General features: G+C 39.4%; 1 protein-coding gene across 3 annotated transcripts in view; it reads left to right on the top strand.

Annotated features, from left to right (window-relative positions):
• LOC116694135 (guanine nucleotide-binding protein G(o) subunit alpha) overlaps positions 1 to 25,965 on the top strand; it is a 130,982-nt gene that overhangs the window by 89,964 nt on the left and 15,053 nt on the right. For all 3 annotated transcript variants that reach the window (XM_032523631.1, XM_032523630.1, XM_032523628.1), the window contains exons 4-6: positions 5,494 to 5,654; positions 16,567 to 16,695; positions 18,739 to 18,868. In XM_032523631.1, coding sequence (XP_032379522.1) covers positions 5,494 to 5,654; positions 16,567 to 16,695; positions 18,739 to 18,868 — 420 coding nt within the window. The remainder of the gene's footprint in view (positions 1 to 5,493; positions 5,655 to 16,566; positions 16,696 to 18,738; positions 18,869 to 25,965) is intronic.

Below are 25,965 nucleotides of genomic sequence, written 5' to 3' on the forward strand. Positions count from 1 at the left end.
AATGTAATTGCAATTCATTATTTATTCGGAAAATACCATTTCCGTCAGCGTTTGTCGCATAAGCCGTATATTGATCAAAAGAAAATCCGATGAGACCAAACGTATTTCGTTTGAGTCGATATTCATGAAATTCCATCGAATTTTACTCTTTCATAAGACCTTTTTCATTCTATGTCACTTAATTCGGACAAAAACGTGTGGATGGAAACAGAGCTACAGACCTTTCAAATGAACCAATGAAAGAAAGAAAGCTTGCAATGCATTCTCATGAACGGGGTCGTATAATGTTGTATGAAAATGTATGCACACCAAATTGTATGATATCATACCAAACTAGGCGACCGCTGGCTGTCAGAGTTCGGGATCCTTTAAAAAAAAATTCAATAGCAATACTGTGACTTTTATACCGGTTCCTGAACAATTTTGGATACCAATTATTATTAAAACCTTTTTTTTCAACATTACACATTATGGCACAAAGTTTTTGCTGCATGTCTCAATGTTTAAACAGCCAATCACAAACATCATTAGATCTTGCTAGAAGAATGCTATATGCTTATTGGCCCCCGTGACGCTGACGGGATTTGCTCCTTAGGTATTGAAATTGGGTATTGAATGACAAGGCATTTTTCGATTCCCAATACCATGGAGACAATTCTGGTCAGTGCCTAAAAATATTGGATTTGGTACCCAGCCCTACTGGCAGGTTTATGTGTCTTCACAGTGAAATGTAGCTGATAAAAAGTTACTAGGAGCCGGCTACAAAGCACCGTGAGCTGCTGGTCGTTTCAGAGGCCGTTGCTAGTTGAGTTTAGCCGACAAGACTGTGAGCCGGGTACAGGGCACCGTGACTTTCAGGGGCCGTGGCAGTTGGCCGTCAAAAAGTGAGCGGCATGCGGCAACGGCAGTTGAGTTTTGGAGTCAAGATTGGGGAAAAGATTGTAGTTTGGATCAAGGTTATAATTGTTAATGAAAACTAGGCGGTAAAAAACATTGTCATTAGCTGAAATAAAAATGCAAACGAGGCAATAGGGAAAAAACAATAACTAATATAATATAAAAGAAAGTTATCTTTCCGACCATGACATTTCCCGTCGACGTGTACAGTTTCCGACATTCCGTGTAAAATTGAACACAACAATAAAGACATGGAATACATACAAATTGCTCACCTTTTGTAGCTATATGTGCAGACTGTTGATGAGCCTGAAGCTTGAAGTTACACAGACTGATACTTAATTTCCTGATTATTAGACAGTTTCACTGGTTCTTAAGTCATGCAAATGGCAATGTCTGTGGTCGGTTCTCCACTTTGGTCCAGACTGAAATATTTCAACAACTTTATGATGGATTGCTATGTAATCTTATACAGATATTCATGGTAACTAGAGGAGGAGTCCTGCCGAGAGTGGCGATCCTCTGACTTTAAATCCAGCGGCACCGTGAGGATGACAATTGTGGTTCAGAGGGAAATATCTCAACAACTAATGGATTGATTGCCAATCAATTTGCTTCAGATATTCAAGGCCCCTAGGCCTAGAGAATGAATCTTACGGACTTTGGTGATCCTCTGATTTCCTCTAGCACCACTGTCACGACAAGGCTTTCACTTATCATGCAAAGTATGTCAACATCTACAGGATAGGTTAGCACATCATTTTGCACGGACATTTTTGGTAACTAGATGATAACCCATTTGAAAATCGACTTTGGGTTTATCCCACCTTATCAGGCCTTTTTTGAGGTATTTTGGTTTGACCAAATATTTCAACTTGGGTGGGTTATACAAAGGGAAAAGCGGCAAGGAGAGTGAGAGCTAGAAAAGGATTAAGGAAAAACAGAAAAGTAGTCCATAATGTGGAATAGGAGAAAGAAAAAAAAAATTAAAGGGGAGGGGGGCCCCTTGCCTTTTTACGGGTTACAAACCCTTTTTTGGGGTTAAAAGGGTTGTTTCCTGTAAAAAAGAACACTTTATCAGCAAGCTCTTTGTCGGGAAAAATCTTGTTGCCCCAAATTGGGCCTTTTAAGTTTTTAATTTTCCACCGGCGAAATTTCAGGAATGAATGTTAACATTACAAGTCCACGGTTGCACCAGGCCACTACCAGGTTGAGTTCAATGGGTGAGTTTTAAATGTTGCTGCGGGGGGAGCAAAGCAACTGTAAAATCCCGCCCCCACGCAATCTGTTATTATTCCTCCTGATTGTTGGAAAAGCTTTGGGTTTTGAAAGGGTATGGGGGAAAAATAAAAACCGATCATCCCCTTTTGGTTTTATTTTTAATTTCAGCTGGGGGTGCCGTCCCCAAATCAATTAAAGCCGGATAAGTTATGTGGGGAACCCCTCATCCTCTACGATAGTTTATTGGAAAAAAGTTTTCAATTTTTAAAGCATGAACTGATGAATTATTTTTCCCGGGGTTGGAGCACCCGGGTTCGCTTGCTAGTTTAAAAAGTATTTTGAATTTGGGTTTCACGCTCTTTTATACTTCATTTTTGCTGACTCAAACCTTTCTGAGGCCACAGTAATAGAAATATCACATTATAGAAGTACGGTAGGTTGAAATGTTTTATACCTAGTAGGGTAGGTCGTTTTCTTTTTTTTAAGCATGTGACTAGGGGGGGGTTTGGAAAATAACAAAACCCAATGTAAAAAAACCAAGGGAGGCCTTATAACCCCCGGGGGGCAATATTTTGGGAGCAATAAAGGTCATTTTAAAAGGGGAAGTGCAAGGAAAAAAAAGGGGAAAAAACAGCAGATTGCAAAGGAAGGATGCGTTATGACAGTGGAATTAGGGGGGGGGGGGGTCTATGCGGCTGGTTTCCCTTCATTTGGGCTGACCCTTTTACCCAAAGCGCTCAAATTTAAGTGCTTAACCCGAAGGTGCAAACTCCAGAAAAAACAAATAATAAGTGAAAGGGGAATTAGTAAATGAGCAAAACTAAAAAGGAAACGAAAAGTGCAGTTTTTTTTATTTTTTTATTTCTTTTCATGTTTTTTTTTCCGGGGAAGGGGAAAAAAGGGTCGGACAGAAAAAAAAAATGGGGGGTTTTTTAGCCTTGGGGGAAGGGATGCCTAGGTTTTCCCCCTCATGTTGTCAATGGGGGGACCCAAATTCCCCCTTTTTGGGGAAGGGAAGGACAGCAAAAACAGTTCTCCGCGTTTGGGGGGAGGGGGGGGCAGGTTTACCCCAAGATAGTGGCTTTAAAGATTTCCCATAAAAACACAGAATGAATCAAAATTTTAAATTAAAAAAACCAAATCCCAAAAATAATCTTTTTGCACTCATTAATGCAATAATAAGACAGGATTCCAAGCAAAGTACAATATTGAATTCAACCAATAGATCACTTTCTATAAAATTAAAGGAGACCTATAATGCTTTGCTTTTATTTCTGTCATGTTGTAGGGTTTAGAAGTGGAGTTAATTTATATTTGGAAAGTTGTAAGGCTCAGAATTTAATGTAATTTATTTTTGAGTTTTAATAGTATTATTCCAGTTTTTAGTCAGTTAGTTCATTTACATATTTTGTTACACACAATATTAGTACATATTACGGGTTTAATATTAATGTCAGGACTATTTGGGTTCAATCGGCCTCTCTGATCGGTTAATTTTAAGTTCTGTTTCGTTTGGTTAGTGCCAGTCACGGAGAGGGGGAACGAGGAAGTGGTGGTTTTATGTACGTTTTCAGTAAAAGTAGGGTACTGAGAAAATTATCCGTCTTCATCCTGCTGTTTACTGCCATAAAGAGTGATCCACCCCCACATATCGAACCCTCACGTTGTTCATGTTCAACGTGGCCAAAGCTTTACATAATGAGTTAAGCATATTAACAAGAAATCTCTGTGAGCCAAAACCTCAGTTGTCCAACTGTTATGGATGCTCGGGTTTCAACAGTTAGTTTTACACTCGACTCTATATGATGTCATCCCGAGGCGTTTTTTTTTCCTCTACATATATGGTCATCTTCTCCAGGCAGGCACTACTGCAGTCCTTACCTTAACGCTACACACACCTCCACTGGTAGCTACATGCTAACGTCAGACAAAGCTGTAACCATGGCGGTCTGTTTTTTCACAAAGTCCTGTGATATGCTCCGTTGCACAGAGGCAGCAACAGCAGAGCCATAGACTGTTAACAGTTTATAAGCAGAGCACAGACGCAGAGACTCTGACTGGCCAATCAGAGCAGACTGGGCGTTTTTTTGGGAGTGGGCTTTAAAGAGACAGGCGCTCCAACAGAGAATCTCAGGCAGTATGAGAAAGATAAAGGGATTTTTGAACATGAAAGCAAGTAAAAAAAATACAAGTATGAACCTGAAAATGGTATATATTATGTCTCTTTAATGTTACAATAGGAACTATATAGCTAATAGCTTGCTTATATCATGCAATCAATGTATGAAATAACGTCAGTACCTAATTTGTGGAACTATTATGATCTCATGACCGAAACAGCTTGGGGTTTTAAGACTTTTTTTAAGTCTTACTTATTTTCAGCTACCAGGATTGAAGCTTTTGAACTTTTTTTCGACAACATATATATAAATATATATATGTGTGTGTGTGTGTGTGTGTGTGTGTGTGTGTATGCGTTAACACGAGGCATCGTATCTTAAAACCCAAGAGCTTATTTCCATTGTTGTCCTTTGGAGGAGCTGATTTATCGGCATCTTTGTCTGGAAAGAGCTAAGTGCAGAGTCTCTGCCCCTGAAGGGACCAGATCCAGATCACTGCTGCATGGCAACAGTCTCCTCTGTGTCCTTCTGCAGCTATGAAAGAAAAAGACCCCAAAGAAAACCTTAACATTTAGTCAAAGTCCACCTGGCTGATGCTTTTTAGAGAATCTTCTCAAAGGTTTGCCCACATTGCAGTTTGATGACATTAAAATGGTATTTGGAACTCAGGCCTCCCCATCAACTGTGGTAGCTCTCTGGTGTGTTTCTACCTCTGTACTGACTCAGGGTTTGTAATGACACATGAATTTTAAATGACGCTTTTGTTAAGGCTTTTCACCGGGAGAATAAATGGACCAGTGGGAGCTGAAAAATGCCCTCATTCTTTTCTCTCTCCCCCCTAATCTTGTTCTCTTCGTTCATCTCCTGTAATCGCTTTCTGTAATTGTTGTTACTCTTAAACCTCCTCTTCTTCTTCTCTCCTTTTCATCCTCCATTTCTGTTAATCCTCCCCCCTCCAGGGCATTGTTCTCTCTCTTCTGCTGTATGTAATAGCTCAATATTTTCTTTTTTTATATTGCACTTACAATGTCAACTGACAAACAGTATTCATCATACTGTAGGGTGTCTGTTAACCCAGTGGCGCAATGTACTGTACAGACTTACAGTCTCTGTGGTGCTTGTGCTTGTTTACAATAATTATGCTAATGTCTTTTTGAGATGTGATGTGAAGATTACAGAACTTTTGGAGTTTAGAGAACACGCTGCTCCTCTAAGAATACCAACCTCCTGCTTCTCCCCATCCTGTCTCCACTAGGCGGATGCTAAGATGGTGTGTGATGTGGTCAGTCGCATGGAGGACACAGAGCCTTACTCCGCCGAGCTGCTCTCCGCCATGATGCGTTTGTGGTCCGACTCAGGGATCCAGGAGTGTTTCAGCCGCGCCCGCGAGTACCAGCTCAACGATTCAGCGCAGTAGTAAGTACACATGGTCACTTCCTATGATGTTGTGGCCTGTGGAGTAGAACACCCCAAACACCCAAAACCTGATAGGACAGATATCACATGATTAGACCGCACTCAGTCTGACTGTGTGTGTGTGTGTGTGTGTGTGTGTGTGTGTGTGTGTGTGTGTATTTTTGCAGGTAGGGCTGGGCCAAAATCTTTTCATATAATTTTAAATCTCAATACCAGTGTATATTATATAATTGCATGTTTTTTGGTGATTTGATAAAAAATAGTATAGCATATGAAATAACCACATGGTACAGCTTATTTTTGTATACTCCTGTATAAGTTAACTACTTGAAATGAAAAGTACTATATAGTATATAGTATTTTCTCAGTTTTTTAAGAACTTTAAGCACTGCAAAATTAACGTGTCAGGCTCAGAACCCAAAACGACGTGTAAATTCCGTAAATATTGCCGTAATGCAGTTTGCTGCAGGTTGTTTTGACATCTTAATAGAGATGATATTAAAAACTGAGTGCTGTCAAACAATTAAAAATATTTAATCGCAATTAATTACATTAATGTCAATGACCCATGATTTATTTATTTCCCAATATTTTCTTTTCTCATTTTAATGCTCTTATCAACATGGAAAAGTGGATCGGCTTGTTTTGTGCAAACAACATTGGCATACAGCCTACTGTAGTGTTCAATTTCACATGTAACATTCTCACTTGGAGCAAATAATCTCTTACACAGTGTAAAACTGTTCACCACTTAAAGGGTGAAAAAATACTTTGGGGGGGAATTCACAGCTGTGTGCTTGGCCATCAAGTGGTATTTCAGACTGGACGTGCTGTGATGATAGCTCAGTTCACAACCACAAAACACACAGATCACTTTGGTCTTGTCAATAGAACATTTGGCAACTTTTAAAAAGTCCATTCAGAATCTTCTCTTACTTACTTACTTTACTTCTCTTTAGTGTGTGCGGCGTGCCTGTTGTTTTGTTTCCGGTCTAGCTAGATCCGGTGTGGTGTTGTAGTTTTTCTTTCGTTACTAGTTGTTGCAACAGAATGTGAAAAAACTACAAAGTTTGCTAGACCAAAAAGAACGTTAATCTTGCAATAAAATATTGGCGCCGTTAAAACAGGTTAATATAACACAGTTAACGCCGTTAATAATGCTTTCAACTGACAGCACTAGAAAAAAAAAAAAAAAAGACAAACTTTTTTATTGTTTTGACGATATATATTGTTACATTGCACAGCTCTAGTTGCAGGATATGTGAAATGAATCCTATCTAGTTTGATTTACCTGTTTTCACAAGCACAAACCCAAAAGTTTTCCTAATCAGCGAGCATGTCAAATATAAATCGCACAGAATGAATAGGAGGTCCGCTGCATGGGCGGAGAGTCTCATTCACAGTGTTTGTATTAAGATATTGTTTCATTTATTGTTACAGAGGTAAAAGTGACAAATAATTGTGATATTAATCTCAGGTGATTTCCCAGCTCTAGTGTGAGTGAATATGAAGGGATGTTGTCTACGGTGACAAAGTGACAAATGAAAGGAATGAGGATGTTGTGTCCTTACAACCACCATATCAGACAAGAATGTTAACATTTGCAATCCTCGTGTGTTTATAGTGAGCGAAATGACAAAACAGGGTGTGTGTGAATAACATTAACATGTCACTGATTCAGCAAAGTAGCGTGTGTGTATGTGTGTGTGTGTGTTTCACCAGCCCATAAGTCCTAATTTCCTAAGTCTTGATCAATAGATCAGTCATTAACACCCCAGTGTCATTAAAAAAAAATCCACCCACCCACCGTAACAAACAAAAACAAGCTTTCATTTATAATCTTCTAAATGTGAACATTACCTAGCTCTTACGCCACACAGTCAATCACCATTACAAGTACAGGGCCTGATTTATGCAGAGTGCCTGTGCGTGGGTAGAGAGAGAGAGAGAGAGAGAGAGAGAGAGAGAAGAGAGAGAGAGCGAAGGAGACATTTAGAGAGAGAGCAAGGGGGGGAGTTATTTCCCTCAAGTGACATGTTTGTGCGTATAGCCCTTGTTTAATTGTGCACCGTACATCCAGTGAAATTACACAGTGACATAGGATGAAATTAGAATAGAGTGACAGATGGAGTCATATATCTTAGTTGCTGTGGGCAGCACATACTGTACGCTGCACGTATACCCCTTGTAGAGGCTCCAGCCACAGATGGAGTGAAGGAACCCAGTGTATTTCTGTAGTTAATACACTGACCATTTAATAACATGAATTCATATGAAACGGCATTCTGCTCCAAACCAATATACTTTACAGACCCCCTTCAATAAAAGTCATGTTTATAACCTTGTTAACATGTCCATATGGTGTTTTTTTATATGATATAAAACATATTGTGAGCGAACTAAGCAGTCAGTGCCATGCCTGAGCATTTCCACCTTGGAACTGCCGTGTACCAATGACTCAAAAACACTGATTCAGGCAGCAAGGGTCTCATACGTTACATACAGCAGTGATGTTACTTGCTAAATGCTGCATACATACATTACATATTTCCATTTGAATTTTCTAAAATGACAACAAACCACATCTAGAGATGAGATCAAATGAACCATTTGGATGGTAATGGACCAGTTGAAATAAGTGTCCTAAGCTAATGCAGACACACAGGTAACATCCAACTGAAAAAGTAGCAAAAGAATGAACAAAGCAGAGAATTAGGGGTGGGGGAAAATAACAATACAGCATAGTATTGCGATATTTTCAGTGGCAATACTGTATCGATACACAGGCGCCAAGTATCGCTCTTTTACTATATATGTGTTGGTCAGTTTGCCTGCTCGACAATCCCATTTTGCAGCAATAACATTGAGGTAAAACCCATGTTGACAAAGTTTCCTTTTGGAGATAACATTTTAAATTGGGAAAAATTAGTAGTTGAAAAAAAGGTAATAAATTGCAATATATCGCTGAATATTTCAATATGTTTAAAATTGCTACTATAATATTGTATAAGTATCATGATGACATTGTATCAGGAGGTGTCTTGTGATTCCCACCCCTACAGAGAACATGACAAAAGGCAGACAGAGAGAGGGCAGGAAAGATATAGACAGATGAGAAAATGTAGGTTTCAAGAGAGGGGAATTCAAACAGAGGCTAGGGCAAAGAAATAATGTAAAAATGTAGTGGATGACAGAGACCGAAAGACAAATGAGACAAAAAAGGCAAGGAAAAGAGTGAGTTGGTAAGTTAAAAATGATGAGAGAGCAAGAAACGGAGGAGAGAAGGAAAGAGAGAGAGTTGCAGCACTTACGTCTCAACATGGCAGATATCTTGAAAGTGGAAGCATTCCTGTCAACATTTACATGTGGTTAGTTACAACATCCGCTGTGTGTGTGTGTGTGTGTGTGTGTGTGTTGTGTGGTGTGTTGTGTGGTTGTGTGTGTGTGTGTGTGTGTGTGTGTGTGTGTACACGTGTGCCCGGTGTGTGTGTGTCATGTGCGTGGTGCGTGTGTGCCTGTGTTAAATGTCACATTAAGGATTGATGCACACTTCCTATTATGTTGTGGCCTGTGGAGCAGAACACAACAAACAGCCAATAACCAGATAGGACAGATATCACATGATCACACACACTCAGTTTCTGTGTGTGTGTGTGTGTGTGTGCCTTTTTCTTGACAATCCCTTAAATCGAAAGAAAGTCAACACTGTTTTTCTTGGGTTAAGATATTTTTTTCAGTTTTTGTTGTGAAAAGGCTTTTCAGTTGTCGTGTATTTAGTGAACAAGGTTATAGTACCAGAAGGGTGTGTGTGTGTGTGTGTGTGTGTGTGTGTGTGTGTGTGTAACCACACATGCGTGTAATGTGTTTGCATTACATAGAAAGCAGAAAGCTCTATTCTGAGGAGCAAGTACTGCCTAAAGCAACCCAGCTCCCCGCTCTCTCTCTATCCCTCTCTTTCTCTCTCTCTCTCTCTCTCTCTCTCTCTCTCTATCTATGTGCAAATGTCCTGCATGTCCTGACCTATTTACCACAATACACATACACTCTGTTTATGATTCATGATTTACATTCTCTGCCTTTGTGACACAGTAGTGTGCGCGAGCCCACTTAGTCACAGCCTCTATATCAACACACATGCAATGACAATAAGATGTCAGTTGAAGTAGTTAAGTGAACAGTGGTCCAGCGTGTGGCTTTGGTACTTTGGTTTATTCCACTTAAAGACTGCAGTATTAAAAGATCAGAGGGCATCGTGCCCACTAATAGCAAGCAGTCTGAGTATACTTGTTTAGAAATAATTGAAGTTAAATGTCAGACAAAATGGCCTCGTTCTCCATTCTTTACTACCAATATTGATTCTGTGTCTTGTCCATTTCCAGCTTTAGAAAGTTAATTTGTTGACAAATTAACGGTAACCGAATGTTTAAAGGCCTACATAAAATTAGTGGACATAGCATCTGTCACGTCACCCATTGGCTTCTGAACTGCCGTTTTGAAGCCTTGATTTTGACAATACGGGTGCCGCTGTTTTTTTTTTCTGCAACTAGATGTGACAATTTTTGACAAGAGGGTGGAGCTGGGAAAGATGACGTGGCCAAGCCCTTGTTGTTTATGGTTGCAATGGTGCTGCGCTAAGCTAAACGCAACAGGGAAAGTTGCAGTTTTAAACCGTTCTAAAGCGAGTCAGCCAGTGGAGATTTACCGGCAGCTAAACGCAGACCTGCAGGGTTCTGGCGCCATTTATCTGCATATTCGGCAGAACATGAAATCGGCAGAAATTCCCTTAAACTAGTGATTGAGGCCATAAACCCGTTATGAAAAGGTTTATTGAGGTAATAAATTAAGTGAGAAGTAGGGTCATTTTCCCATAGACTTCTGTACAAGCAGAATGTGGGTTTAAGGCACTTCTGCATTGGGTTCACTTTTCAGACCCATGGGTGGCCTCTAGCTCACCCAGTAGAGTGTGCGCCTCATGAAGGTGGTGTCCTTTTGAGTCCGAACTGTGGCCCTTTTTCTCTCTGTCATTCCCCCCTTTTCCTGTCTATCCACTGTCATATCTAATAAAGGGAAAAGCCCCATAAATAATCTTCTGAAAAAATAAACCTATTTGGACTCTGAAGATTTGTCGACTACATTTACGTTCTGTGTTTAAAGGTCAGCATGCTTGTGTTCATGAAAGGCTGAAATACAAAATCAATGTGGTGATCTGGACAGCGGTGCCTTGAAGCATGTGTGCATCATCAGTATAAAATGTCCTGGCTTTTCTTCGTCTCAGGGCTAAATAATGACAGGGCTTTTTTCCTTTATCGATTCAGAGCCCTTTTATGTTGTGGCCAAGTTGTATCGTGTTGCATCATGTCACTGCGGCGTGTGCAGAAGTGACGAGCGCTGGTTGTAAATATGTGTCAGAATATCACAGTAGGGGAGAGACGTCTAACCTTTTAAAAATCGGTTACTTAGCAACAGCCATGAAGAAGGACAGTGAACACGACCTGCCTTGGGCTGATACTGTAAAAAACACATACAACCACATAGTGTTTTTAGGTATATCTCAAAGTATACAAATTCTGCCTTAAAATGCATTTGTATATGTATATCTGTGTATGTTCATAGTTAAAATCATTTTTCGTATACCCTGGTGGATAAAGTATGTTGTCAGCCCTTTGTATTTTAAAATGTCACCTACATGTAATTAATAATTCAGCTCGGACAGCTATACCGTATTGTAATTTGCGGCGCTTGTTTGATGGGTTGATTTCTATAGTGAACCGCATGCCGATGTAAAAGGCTAATGTTGGGTCATGTGAGTTAATACACTAAGTGATCAATTTGACTGTGTGCTATAACATGGCAACCGCTTGCCTGCATACTTATATACTCCTCTGAATCTTTCTCACTCTGTGTTGGCTGTTTCCTCCCAAAACAAAGAAAAAAGGCTGCCAGTCCTCTTGGAATTAAGTCCCTGTTTTATCACCACTAGTGCCTTAGTTGATGTAAATTACTGGTCATCCAGTGACTCTTTTTACACATACATGTAACAATGCTGAAGGCTACTGAATATAAAAGCGTCTGTTAAAGAGAGAGGGGTAGAGAGTGTGTGTGTGTTGTGAGAGTATTGCAGCTTGTGGTGATAAAACATAGATTTCTATGCCAGAAAAACACACACAAATGTGCTCATCTTTGCCATTATAACCTCACAGACAAGATTCTCTCCCCTTGTCTCTCTTTTGTGCTGAACACTCCTTTGGTGATCGTCTGTAATACTGTACATCAACAGGGAAATGAGAGGAGCATACGCTGGGATCTGGTGTTAATCGACTGAGTGCACCATAAAGACAATTGTCGGAATGATGAAGGGGACGAATGCAGTGGTGGGCTGCATACTGTATGCCATCTAAAAATCCATACATAAGCATACAGAAGTCATGCCCAGGCACGATGTAACGTAATTTGCATTGCTGTTCATGTAGTGTAGGACCTTCAGGGGACACCAAATGTATAAGGGAAATTATGTTAGCATTCTGTGTTTATTGAAGTTCATGTAAAAAACATTGGCCTGAAAGTTGCCTGCAGGGTGAAAATAGGAGCAGCAGACGGCTTCTGTTTTTAGAGGGTTCAACCCACCATGTAGGTAAAGCTCATAAAAGTCACATCCAGTGCTCAAATAATACTAGCATTACTAACTGACCTTTCTTACTTAGTAGTCAAATATCTATTTTTGAATGTGTCCTTTCCACGCAGCTAGTGGAGTCTGACAGAAACGAGAATGAGACCGCAAGGGAAGACTTCAGTGAAGAGATACTTTAAACCATCGAACACAGGGACACGATTCTGTGACTTCTAGCATACAGCTTGAGAGGTTGCTGAACATGCGTTTTATAATGCTTAGTAGTGCTGCAACCAGCGATTGTTATCATTATCAATTAGTCTGCTGATTACTGATACGCCAGTTAGGCCTAATCACTTTGTCTGTGACACATAAAATAGTGAAAAATGTCAGTTATAATTTCCCAGAGCCTCCCACAACGTAATGAAAGGTCTTTGTTGTTTTTTTCTTTTGTCTGAACAACAATCCATAACCCAAAGACATTCAGTTTATAACCACACGTGACAAAGAAAGGCATCAAATGCTCACATCCTTCACCTCGTGCAGTACATATGTGACTGACTCAGCTGCACACTGTGCTCTTCCTTTCCAGCCTGGGTCATCACTGTCTCTCTTTTTGAAGGCGCTGTACTCGACGTTCAGAACTTTAACCCTCGTATTGTCTTCCTGTCGACCATGCACTCGTTCTCCTGTTTGGTTTGCCTGTTTAAAGCCCAATTCTGTGTTACGTCTCTTTGGCCAACTTCATGACTTATTACCACTAGTTTACACTTCTTTATGAAATTGATGGTGAATAATGCTCATTTACATGAAATTACACCTAAATATTGAGTAAAATATGCAGCAATTAAAAAATGATCTTGACTAATAGTTAAGGTCAGAGAGACATATGTTTATGGATTATCACAGATTTTCTCCCAGGCAGACCATAAAAGTAGTGATCATCAATTGGTATTGATGGAAATTTGGTTGAATAGAAAGCCATGTTTCTGACATAGAAAACAGGTCAAATTTGACCCGAGGTCAACAGGATGGTTAATACAGCAGCAGACAAATATTAGCCATATGTAAAGATATAGTGGAGTAATGAATCCCTCTGTGCGTGGTGTGACATCTGAACTCCTCTGTTCTTCGTTTTGATAGCCGATCCAGCTGTGCATGGATGTCAGAATTTCATTTTGGGAAATGTCTGTGAGAGCCATGTGGAGACAATCCCAGCCCACTTGTTTTTCAGTATTTCCACTACAGCCCATCCGATTGTGTTGCATACGGACCAATACCATCACCATCTTAAGACCTTGGAGTATGTCAGAAAAGTCTGAAAATGCTGTGTTTGAAAAGGATTTGCATCCACACTACAGTTTTCAAGTAGTGTCTGAAGAGTTTTCTAACCACACTTTGTTCAGTAGGCAGGCAACACAAATACAGCCACCATCTGGTAAAGAGCAGTTCTTATGTTCCTCTTTCTAGAAATTCTATACCATAAAATCCGATTTGGGATTTGTAATAAAACATTTGTAATAAGATGCACTTTTATTTATATATATAGTTTTGATTACCGTATCAGATCCCTTTTAGTTTTCAAAATGAACACAGCAAAATTCAAAAAAAAAATTCTATTAATACAGTTTTAACATTATTGAGTTGTACTAAATGTTAGTACAATGTTAGTTTCCCATTTAAATCAAGATCCAGCAGATCACTTTGCCTCATTACAGCCCTGTAAAAAAAACTGCTTTCTTCCTCTCACATTCTCTTTGTCTCCCCCTTTCTGCTCTCTACTTTCTCTCCACACCCCAAGCTCTTACGCATATTCCTTCCTATTTGATCAATAGTTCTAATCACTGATTTTGACTGTGTGTGTGTGTGTGTGTGTGTGTGTGCGTGCGTGCCAACCACTTATCTCCTCCCCTCTCTAGCCTTTATCTTTTTTTTCTTATTCTCTTCGAAGTAACTCAGCATCCATTTAAAAGCTCTGAAACCACATTCTCACCGATCTATAAACAAAGGCTTTACAAGCATAACACTAATGGATGCATTGATACATGATGTGGTATATATTCTGCTCATATCTCCCGCTCTTCTGTCTTTCTGTGTGACTTTCGGCCAGCCCATCTTTGTTGGAATACCAATAATGTCTGAGTGGTTAGTTTGTGGTAAATTATTTCTCACCTGCACTTGGTTTTAGAAGTAAAGGTTTTTTTTTAGAAGAAAATATGTAAGAACTAATACCCTCCATGGGGGCATTACATCATGGGGATAGAAAATGGCATTAAAAGAGCATAACAGACACCTCTTAGCCAATCAGAATAAAAGATTATAAGTGTATGCTGAAAAAAAGTGAATAAGTAAGTAACAGCTCCCTTCACTCTCTCGCCTATTCCTGCTTAAGGGTAAGGTGGATTTATACAATATCCCTCAGCCAGGGAGCTGCCCTCCCAGGGCTGTGAGGATTATTCAATTTATACTTCTACATTAAAAAATAAAGGTCCACTTACAGGGATATTCTATTACATAACTGAACCGAGTCATCTAGCCCACCCATTTCCCTTTCTCACTTGTTACATAGTGGCAATTCAACATGGTTGCTTTTACACCTGAGCAGTTACAGTAAGTCTGTTTTAACCGAACCCTGGAGCATGTAATGGGATATTCCGGTTGGTTTGGGGTGGTGTAAAACAGTGGTTCTCAACTTTTTTTATTAATCAACCACCTTTGAAATATTTATTTCAGTTTATTTTAAGTACTCCCTGACCAATACAAAACCTTTTTGGGTAGAAAAAATGCCTAGCTACAGTATATAAAGAGGCACAATGCAGAGCTCTGCCATCTGAGTCTGATTTACTGGATAATATTATAACAGAAAAACACTTAAATGCTAGATAAATGTTTAGAATCACTAAATGCATGTATAATTATTTTAGGAATTATGCATGACTGATATTATTTAAATTATCATTTAAAAAGAAATGATGTACCCCCTGCAGTACTCCAAAGTACCCCTAGAGGTAAGAGTACCCCTGTTTGAGAACACTGGTGTAAGTAATAATTCAAACTCTGGTGGGGACCAAAAGCGGGGGTCTCGGTTGGTTTCCAAGTGCACTAAAGTTCTGTTCACTAGGAGGGAAGTAAAACCAAAAAACAGTGCATTTTACTAGCCTTCCATTTCAATTTTATACCCAATTTACAGACTTATACATGATTTAAAGGGATGATAACTTTTAAATCCATAACCTATTAAAGTGCAGTCTGAACGCAAACTGAACCAAATGAATGAAGCAGCTTTTATTGAATAATTATACACTTGTTGTGACAGTATTGATCTGTTCTCTGACCTCCCACAGAGTGAGCGTGAAATGGATAGAGAATTATCCCACCGCAGTCAGTAGAGTAGCACATTTACTCTTATTATTGATGACAGTAATGCAGTGGGTGGCTGTCACATATTGCTTGTTATGTAATGCTTACTGTACTGTTTCACCCACCTGAGCCATAACATACATCATTACACTGCAACACAAAGTGAATTACAGCAAAACAAAATGCATCCATTTAAAGTAATGTCACTCTGTGGGATCAGCAAACGACGCCTACCACTTTTAACCACCATGTAAATGATGAAACTAGTATCAGAATTGACTGTTTGCTAAGCCCTGACATTTAAGTTCTAACATCACACTAATGAGCTTTTTTTCTAAAAGAATGTTTTCGCTATTATTGTTACAAGAAAAAAAAAGGCTTTTAGGATGAGGACCAACCAATGAATTTGTCAAACGCAGCGCTATCTCAGGTAACAATGGCTGGGGTTACTGGAGTGTAAACTTTACCGAATCCAATAAGGTGCTAGACGCTAACATTAGCCTATGTTAGCCATTAGCTAACATACCGTAGTAGCATCCAGGACCAGCAACCACACAGTGGTCAGTGTGATAACCTGTAAACCCAAAACACTAGTTAATAATGTGCTCCTCGGCCTCGTAACACTCCGTCCACTGTAGGTAATAAACTGCTGTAGTTAGCCAAGCATGCTAACGTTAATAAATTACGTAAGCAAATAATCCCTTTTATTCAATTCCCTATACTTTTGCTCATGTGTTTTTAGTGTAGGAAAGGCTAAAAAAGACACAATTTCCCATACTCTTTAAATGAAGAACATCTCTCTCATTATAGCCTCATATACACCACTTCAGCATGCAGAGAACTCTAAAGCTTGACAGGCATACCGTGTCTTACGCTAGCTAAACTAAAAGTAGTAAATAGACCGCTGCTGATTTTCAATCTGTGTGTGTCGTTGTGTGTGCGCAGCTACCTAGACAGCCTAGATCGGATTGGTGCGGCCGACTACCAACCCACAGAGCAGGACATCCTGAGGACTCGAGTGAAGACCACGGGCATCGTCGAGACACACTTTACCTTCAAAAACCTCCACTTCAGGTCAGTATTAACTCATGACATTGATATTTCTTTTACCGTCACCAGTACTCTCTGGCTGCTCCTCTTATCCACCCAGGAACTCCAGTCTGTAATTAATAAGATGAAATGCTTTAAACAAGTGCCTATATTTATGATAGTCTGCCATTTTAATGAGATCTGATTCAATTAGAGCAATACCGGAGCTGTGGGAATGATGACAGAGAGGAGGAATGGTAGCAGGAGAGGGAAGAGAAAAGAGTGGTGGTGGCTTTTCTGACCTCTTATTTAATTACCATATTTCTGCCCCTCTTTACACTTGTACACACACACACACAAACACACACACACACACACACACACACACACACACACACACATAAACGTTTGGATAGGCACACAGAGGGCAGAGGTCAATAAACTGTAGACACCAATTATTTTTCTGGATGGATGCACTATCCTACTTCAGCTGATGTTTGTTTCACTTCCTGTCCCAATCTCTCTCAAATGCACAAACTGTTTTTTTTTATTGTGTGTTCAAATACAAAGGCACACACTCCATTTAAACACGCAGAGAAATGTTAGTTCTGCTGAATGATGCTCTCTGCATTTACTCTTGCAGTTGAGTAGGCGGTATGCCGGGTGTGTTTTGTTGAGAAGCCTAAATATTGTCAGCTCAATTGCTATTACTGGCAGTCAGGCAGTGTGTGGGAGACTGCAGTGTTCCTATACTGGGTGTAACCCATCAACCTACCTACCATTATCCCCATCACATGTGGAACTGTTTCTTGGTTCCCTTCACTTTAGATTCACTCCTTTCTGCTAGGGGTTTGTAGAGTAGAGTGTACTCTACAAACCACAACCACAAAAATACAACTTATACATGAGAGTTGTCTTTCCAAGCTTACGAAGACATGAGGCAAATGGCTTACTTAGATTGAAAACGTTCATCTGGCCTCAGATGTACAGTTTATAGTCTAGTGTCTTGTTTTGTTGCTTGATAGTTTTAGCTTCACCATTTTCCTCCAAAGGTTACAGGTCGTAGTTTGACGTGGCAAAACACTGACTTGGTGTTTCCACTGTTCCCTGTCTAAGCCAGCCCCTCCTATCTAAACAACTCCATACAATAAAAATGGCCACTTTGTCTGATCAAGCCAGCATAATCACAGACATAGAGGAAAGACCGGAGTACAGCCTGTTATTTACGGAAGTTGATTGACTTTTCTGCCAAGACCTGCCCTACTCTGCTTGGCTAGCACTTGTTGCCTACTTTACAGAATGCAGCACAAAAGAGAAAAAAATATATTACATACATACTTTTTTTAATTGCACTTTTTTAATTGCCAACCCCTGCATTAGACTATGCAACATTAATAAACACCGACACTGTCAGGAGTTAGCTATAGGCTGTCTTTGGTAGCCAAAGCTCCAAATTGGCAATCAGTAGATGACCTAGGACCACTGTTTTGATTAATGACCAAAGATTTGATGTCAACATTTTTCTGACGATTGTCAACTTTCGTCTTAGAAAGCCCAAAATTGAAGTTTAATGGCGCCTTTAGACAGCTAAAGCAAAAACATCTCAAATGGCCAGTATAGTACATGAATAGCAATAGTCACACACCCTTAGATTCAAGGAATTACTGAACAATTCTTTTCCAAGGATAACATTTCTGAACATAAGATGAAAACTGCCAGAATTTGTGAAATCCCGTGTCCCCATTGCCATAAGACTTAAATTTGAGAGATTTTAATGAACAGAAAAATAAAATGAAAATCAAAATAACTTCTGATACATATGGAGCATACACTTAGGTGAAATTGTCAGATCATTTCAAAAAAATTGAAAAAATAGTATTTTATGGATCGACCTACAGTACGAAGTCATTACGACTGACTCAGAAGACACACACAGTTCAACATCCAAGGCTCTGTGGTTGAACATGGTGGTATGATTTGGCACGGGCAAGTGAGGTGACTTTTTTAAGTCCCATGGGTGTGTTTGCATCTGTGTGTGTGTGATTGTGTTCGTGCGTGTGTCTTCATGTCTGTCTCTCTGTCCATCAGGCTGTTTGATGTAGGAGGTCAGAGGTCGGAGAGGAAGAAGTGGATCCACTGTTTTGAGGATGTCACAGCTATCATTTTCTGTGTGGCACTCAGCGGATACGACCAGGTGCTGCACGAGGACGAAACCACGGTAAGGACTGTCACTTTGTGGCTTATTTTAATATTTATTATTCTAATATTTATAAATATTGTACGTAAAGGAAACTATATCACATGGCATCGGTAATATTATTTCATACATTCAGGATGTGCAGAAGCATGGGTAAAAGTCCCCTAAAACATTCTAACACAGACTATATAACAGTAGGGGTGGAAATCACCAGATGCATACTATCATGATGCAGTATTATCTCTTTGATGAGCTGCTAAAAAAATTAAGAGAAGAAAGTTTTAAAATGTTTATATTTGCATTTCAAAAGTAAGTCTTTCACTTTGTTTTAGGAGTGACTGGTACAGACATACAGACAAACTTCCTTTATTGCTCTGATTTTGCATCCATCTAAATATCTGGTGTTATTTAATAATACAAAAGCATCAGCAGTCGTCTGCCTTCATACTTTCCGCACAACCAGAACACAATTTCTATGGAATTCCTTGGTGTTTCCTCTGGATCTCCGTTTTGTACACCATCCACAGATATCATCGTCATGTAAATATATCAACAGAATAACCCTGAAGGCCACATTCAAAATACTTCTTGGACTTGTTTGTTAAACAAAACACTTAATCCAACAGTGCTGCATTTGTGGTGAACACACTGTTGGATGGTTACGATGCAAAAATACAAGCGGAGACATGGAGGAGTTAATGTGAGTTATTTTTATCTATGCAAATCATTCTTCCCTACATTGACACTAAAACCAAGTTGCATGCTGACTAAAGCAAATGACCTGTTTTGAATAATGGGAAGGACATTTACAGTAACATATGTATACAGTTTATGGTTGCTCTAAAAGCAAATAAGGCTGATGTTAGATTCTGAGATATGCAGCAGGTGGATAAGATGCCTGTATTCACTTTACTGTTACTTACTTTACATTACTCTTTTGAAATTTGGAGTTGAATACAAAAAATGTAAAGAAAGTAAAACGTATAAGCAATTAAAAAAGAAAGACAAACTAGATAATGTGCAATAAATAAGCAACTCTAATAATATTTTTCATGTTCAAAATGGGTAAGAAGAATTAAAATGCAAAAATGACACTGAATTACAATATGTTATTAGGTAAGCATAGAACATTATTGGTGTAGTTTGCAACAAAGGCTAACAATGGTTGGAATAAATCTTTTTACATTAGTATATATCAGATATATTAGTGGTAAATAAAAACCTTTACAAGACTACTTTTTACCATTTTTTCACATTGAAAAACTGTCAATGAGTGAGTATTTTAAGCGGCTGTGGGGTGGTTAAAGCTGCAGTAGGGAGTTCTGAGAAAACGTGGACTTAGCCTAAAAATTTGAACAAGCACACCTTACAGGTCCCTCCCCCTTGCTCTCTGCTGCGCCACAGCTCCTCCCCCACAGCGGGGCCTGCCGTGAACGCGCAGGCTAGTAAGCAGTGCCACCGATGCTTTCCACATCCTCATGGACAATACAGGGGATTTAATCTGAGGAGGGTATAGCTTATGTAAACAATTTGCTTATATAAATTTATATTTTGTAAATTTTTTTCAATAAAAGGGTTTAAAATGATTTTTCATGTAATCGCTCATTTGTGAGAACAAAAGTAGCACGTTACACAGTACATTACTGAATTACCTTTTGGATCAATTTAAAACCGTAAACTTTCAGTAGGAATGATGAATGACTGAGGAAGCTCAATGAGCCAAGGAATAATAACATCTTAGAAATATGTAGGTTTTATTAGAATATGGGTAAAATAAATCAGCTTTTTTTGCAAAGTACTCCTGCACAAGGAAATACTGAACATTTTGATTTGGACTGAAAGACGATTCCTTCACGTGCCTCTGTGTCCGGGGCCATGTCTGACCTGTTGAAGGAGCACAAAGAATTTGTGTCAGACATTTGATTTACAAATTACACCCTGAGGGGAAAGAAAACATGTTTAAAAATAATCAAAAGTAGAAGTCTGCCTTGCCAAACGTTGACAGGGACAGCGCACAATTAAAGTAGTTTAACCATAGCTACATTTATTGTGATCGACAAAAACACCTTTTGGCTTGCTAAATGTAGGCATCGAAATAATATTACTTATACTGAGGGTGGAGGAGTTAGCAGGTAAAGTTAATCTTCACCTGCTACAACATTTCTGCCGTGCCACAAGCTACGGAGTAAACTGAGATTTGCGCTATCACCAGTGTACTGAAAGTGTACTGTAACCATCGATATCTTAGTTGTGTGGTTCTTAAAAAATGAAACAAATCCAGCAGGGATACTTACATGTCAAGCAGAAATGTGGCTAACGCTAGCTCAGAATCCGTGTTGAATCCTTCCAGTAGGCGTAGCTCCCTCCACCTTTGAAAAGCCGCTTCGATGTTGACCCTCGTTTTATTTCGGGCTCGGTTTAATTCTTTCTTTTTAGCTCGCTTTTCGTCATCGGTCTTCTTCTGTTAGCCCGTCTTTGTTTTCCGAGCAGGTGTCACTCGAGAAATTGGCAGTTTTCCTGAAAAGTTGTTTCTCCCGCGATTAGCACAGCTGCAGTGCACTAGCAATCTTGAGCTCGAACGGCGGTACGCGCTGTGCGGGGAGGGGTATGAGCAGCGCGTACACGAGAGTGATTGACACTGCTAAGACAGTCCTCCTCGCTCTGATTGGCTGTTTCTGACCGGGAGCGGTGTATTTCTGCAAGTGGCAGCAGGAGCACAGGGAGGAGCAGCAGGAGCTTGATTTTTTCACAGATTATCTGTCTCATGTTCTGCTGTCAGGACATAGTGACAGTTTTAACAAATATGTAAAAAATACATTTTTACAAAAGTTACCTACTGAAGCTTTAAACAAAAGACTTATCTGATATTTGGTTAAAACAAGGCTCTGGGAATGGTTAAACCCAGTTACAATGGATCAGCTCAGTGTCTCCTCACACAAAGGCCACACCTTGCCGTGTAAAGACAATATGTGCAACCTAAAAAACAAATTAGCTGATTTGAATGCACTGTGCTCACTGCTATTTACAAAGCCTGAAGTATATCCTCTGAGGATTCCAGGCTGGGAAATTGGGCTCAGTAGCTGCTCTATTTATGCAGATGTCATCAAGCCACCCTCTGAGCTGGGAGCAGCAGAAGAACGTCAGATGCGGAGAGAACATTTCCTATATATCATAAAACACTCACAAACAGTTTCTAGTATGTGTTGCATATCGGAGGCGACATAATTGGTGTGCAGGGTTTTCTTTTCTTGCAGACATCTGTCCAAATGTAGGCGATATGAGTTCATGGTAATATTTTGAGTACAGCTGCTGTCGTGTCTGACAGCTCAAAATGTCTCCGCTATATACAATATTAATAGTAAATCTTAATTGTCATCCTTAAGCTACAAATAATAACTTCTAAACTCACTATTTCCAGGGAGAAATCTATTGTAAAGAGACAAAGATACCACGTTTTTCTGTTGACAATACCTCAATTGATCAGACTATAGAGCAGTCATTTTTAATTATTTTAATTACGGCACTGTTTTACTCTGTGAAATGTCCCCAGAGTCAATTTATTGTTTTACTATGAAATTGCGACCCCTATTATCTTTTCACCAACACAGTCCACAGCTGAAAAACAAGTTGAAATAGGCGAATACAAGGCAATCTGTGGCGAAATGGGTGAACCAAAAAATAAAATTACCAGTCAAACAAAAGTCAAAGGACTGCATTAAACATCTGTTCAACATGATGAATTATTATTGAAAGCAAACATTAGTGTGGGAGTTATAATTACAAGGCAAATTACCAAATGTTTTTTGGCTTGCGCCCACACCCTCTTGTCAGCTCTGCTACCACATACATCTGAATCATGGTATGTGATTCAGAAAGTACAAGTATGCAGTAAAGACATTCTACAATTGTACAGGAAATATACTGTGACACCCCCTCCTCACTTATAAGGGAATGATAAAGAAATACATATATCCCTTTGGGCACGCTATTAAAATCACTAATATGCTGAATTTAATTAGAAAGCCAGCCTTTTCCCATAATACTAATCCTGGACAGGGGTTAAGAGTACCTTATGATGGATTTTTCCTTTTACATCTTATATTCTTAGTATAGCAGACACTTACAAAGTAAGATAATCCATATACAATTCATACTCTGTTCATTATTATTGTCATTATTATTATTAAGCCTTCTTCAGAGGCTTGATTTTACATAGAACCATAGCCTACGTATGCATGTAACAATAGTATGTGTTCCTAATGGTTGTTCTTAATACGTTAAGACATGTGAGGCTGAAAGAGGTTACTGGATATTCCTAAAGTTGTGTGACTGCTATTATGTAATGAAGTGTAACCAGAGAAATTGAACAGTCATAGACGGTGACATTTTCATTTATATTTTAGTATCCACTTAACAAAGAAATTGTTTTCATGAAACCAAATGACCTGACGGTACTTTTCCACGGTGTTCACTCATTTCTGCCCAGGGGTTCACAAAGTTATATTTAATAACTTTTTGAAAAACACTTTTAAATCGTTATACTGGTTTCATGATCATGCTGTTCAAAGTCTTAAAGTTTAATGGAAAGCCAGTATGGATCATAGCACATTTTTCACTACTTCCCAACAACAATAATTTCTACAAATAGGGAAAACTGCGTTAATGTGACCTGGACCCGGACAGAGCATGGGAGCGAAGCGAGAGCGAGTGTGGAGTGCGAGCAAGAGGATTTTGGATTTAGCACCAAGCAGATTTTTTAAATGTTGGAGTGTTGCCTTATCTTCTGCTCCAATCTCGCCCCGGGACCATTCACACCATGAGTCTATGTTGCTGCAGCTAGAGCAGTGCATGCAGATGAACGCCCCCATACAATGCCGCCAGTGCCTGTCGTCAGGCGGACTTCTTGCTAGCGTCGTTCATCTGATAGATACAACGCAGCTTTCGTTCTTTTCTTCTTCTTTTTTTTCGAGCGAGTGATTTGAGTTGAGCGCAAAGCCATATTGAGCGGAATGAACGGACATTTCTATGAGCAAGGAGCGGAAATTCTCGCCCCTCAAATGCTCTGGACTAGCTGCATAAAATAAATGGTTGTACTAACCAATGAAAAATTGATTAATATTATTGTTATGCTTTGCTGAAATTAACATAACAAGAGTTGATGAGTTTCCTAGCTAATGTAGCTAGCAGTAGCAACACTGTGTTTGCTACATTTCAGATGGGGCTGACTGACTCCACCAAAAAAGGGACAACACCAGGTTTTCACTATGGCCAGCAAGAGAAAATATTCAACACTTGTGTTAATTAAATGAAAGACTTTGCTTCTTTTTTTTTGCTTGTACAGTGTTGCTGGTACCGTGTAATATGCAGTACCTGTATGATATGGTATGGTATTGCCTGGTTAATGAGGTGACGGGTAAAAGGTTGTCTGTTTTGTTTTTGGGGGTTTTGTCCTTTTGATAGGACAATTACAGAATGCTGAAGGTTTTCACTGAACACTATATATCTATGGAAATATGCAAGTGCTGTATGGAAACACACACACACGCAGTACAACACATACTACTTCTGCTGCTTTGTAATTCCCTTCTTTCTATTGATGAACTGCTTGCATTTTGTTTTTCTCTGCCTCTCCCTGTCTTGTTTCCACACAAACACACACACACACACACACACACACACACTCGCTGTACAATGACAACTACTTTCTTTTCAGCACTATGGGTGTGTATGTGTATACTGTATGTGTGTGTTGGAAGTAAAGGGGGTGTCATAAAGGAAGTAGGACGTGGGTGGGCGGGTCCCTTGCATTTTCTGTTCCTGCTCTAAGCTCCGTCCTGCAGCATCTCTGGCTCCTTCCACTCCTCCTCTCACTCTCGCCATCGACTGTCCTCTCTAACCAATCAGCAGTCAGATCTTCCCCAGATGCTCCACCCACAGACAGGTATGAAACCTTTCAATAGGTTAATACACCTAACATGAGTTGAAAGCAGTGCCACTTTCTGTTTGTGAAAACAAGGAATTGAAGTGTGTGTGTGTGTGTGTGTGTGTGTGTGTGTGGTGTGTGTGTGTGTGTGTGTGTGTGTGTGTGTGTGTGTGTGTGTGTGTGTGTGTGTGTGTGATTTTGCCCAGCTTTGTCAAATGGTGTATTGCTCTCTGTCAGTCTGTCTGATCACTTCATTAATTCTCTAATTATTGTACTAACTATTTAAACCCTCTCTCGTATGTTGTACGTGAGGCTGCATTGCCTGAATCTACAGTAATATGCCACATTTCTAGTTGGCTCTAATCTGATTGGACCAGAAAGAAACTGCTTTCAACTCATCTCATTCTTAAAAACAATCAATAGTCTCATATGTTTTCATAATCAATTTTATATTCAGTATGGATAGGATAGTGTTTTTTTAGCATGAGCACTAAAAAGTAACGCTGTAACAACTCAGCCGTTAACAACTCAATCTAGAAAGCCAAAATATCAGTAATGTGCCTAATGATGGAAAATAATATCCGTGTGTAAAATAATACAAACATGAATTTCATATTTAATGTATTTAGTTCTCTTGCTTTTTCTTGCCATTTCAGATGCTCCTTTAACCGTGACAGATATGCCTTAAATCTTGTTTTTAACGTAGCATTTATTCTGTGGATTTTTTTTTTTATTACCAAAAATGCATTGTGTGTATTCAGCCTAAGGAACATGTTGAATTTTCTACCTCAGAAGAAATTGCAAAAGCTAATTTAAACGCGTTTTGTTTACATCAGCCAGTTTTCATTTATTCTCCTCCCTCATTGGTCCACTGAAGCCTTTATAAATCATTACCTCCACAAACTGCCGCTGCCTCCTGCAGATTACATAAACCTCTGCTCACCGTGAGAGGGTTGTGTCCTCAAGCACGTGCTGCAGAATACCTAATACACTCAATCACAGAGACCTTTTTTTTTAAAGCACGGCTCTGCAGTGCCCCTAATGGTCACAAAGTCCTCAGGGTAGCTTTTGAGCTTTCATTTAATCATGGTTACATAGACCAGTTAGAGTAGGCAGTGGCTCACAGCTTAAGCGCTAGAAGTGCATGGCTTTGTTTAACTCAGCTGTAACATCCAGCTTACTAATAACTCCTATA

This window comes from Etheostoma spectabile, chromosome 8, assembly GCF_008692095.1.
Source record: "Etheostoma spectabile isolate EspeVRDwgs_2016 chromosome 8, UIUC_Espe_1.0, whole genome shotgun sequence".
Classification (NCBI taxonomy): domain Eukaryota; kingdom Metazoa; phylum Chordata; class Actinopteri; order Perciformes; family Percidae; genus Etheostoma; species Etheostoma spectabile.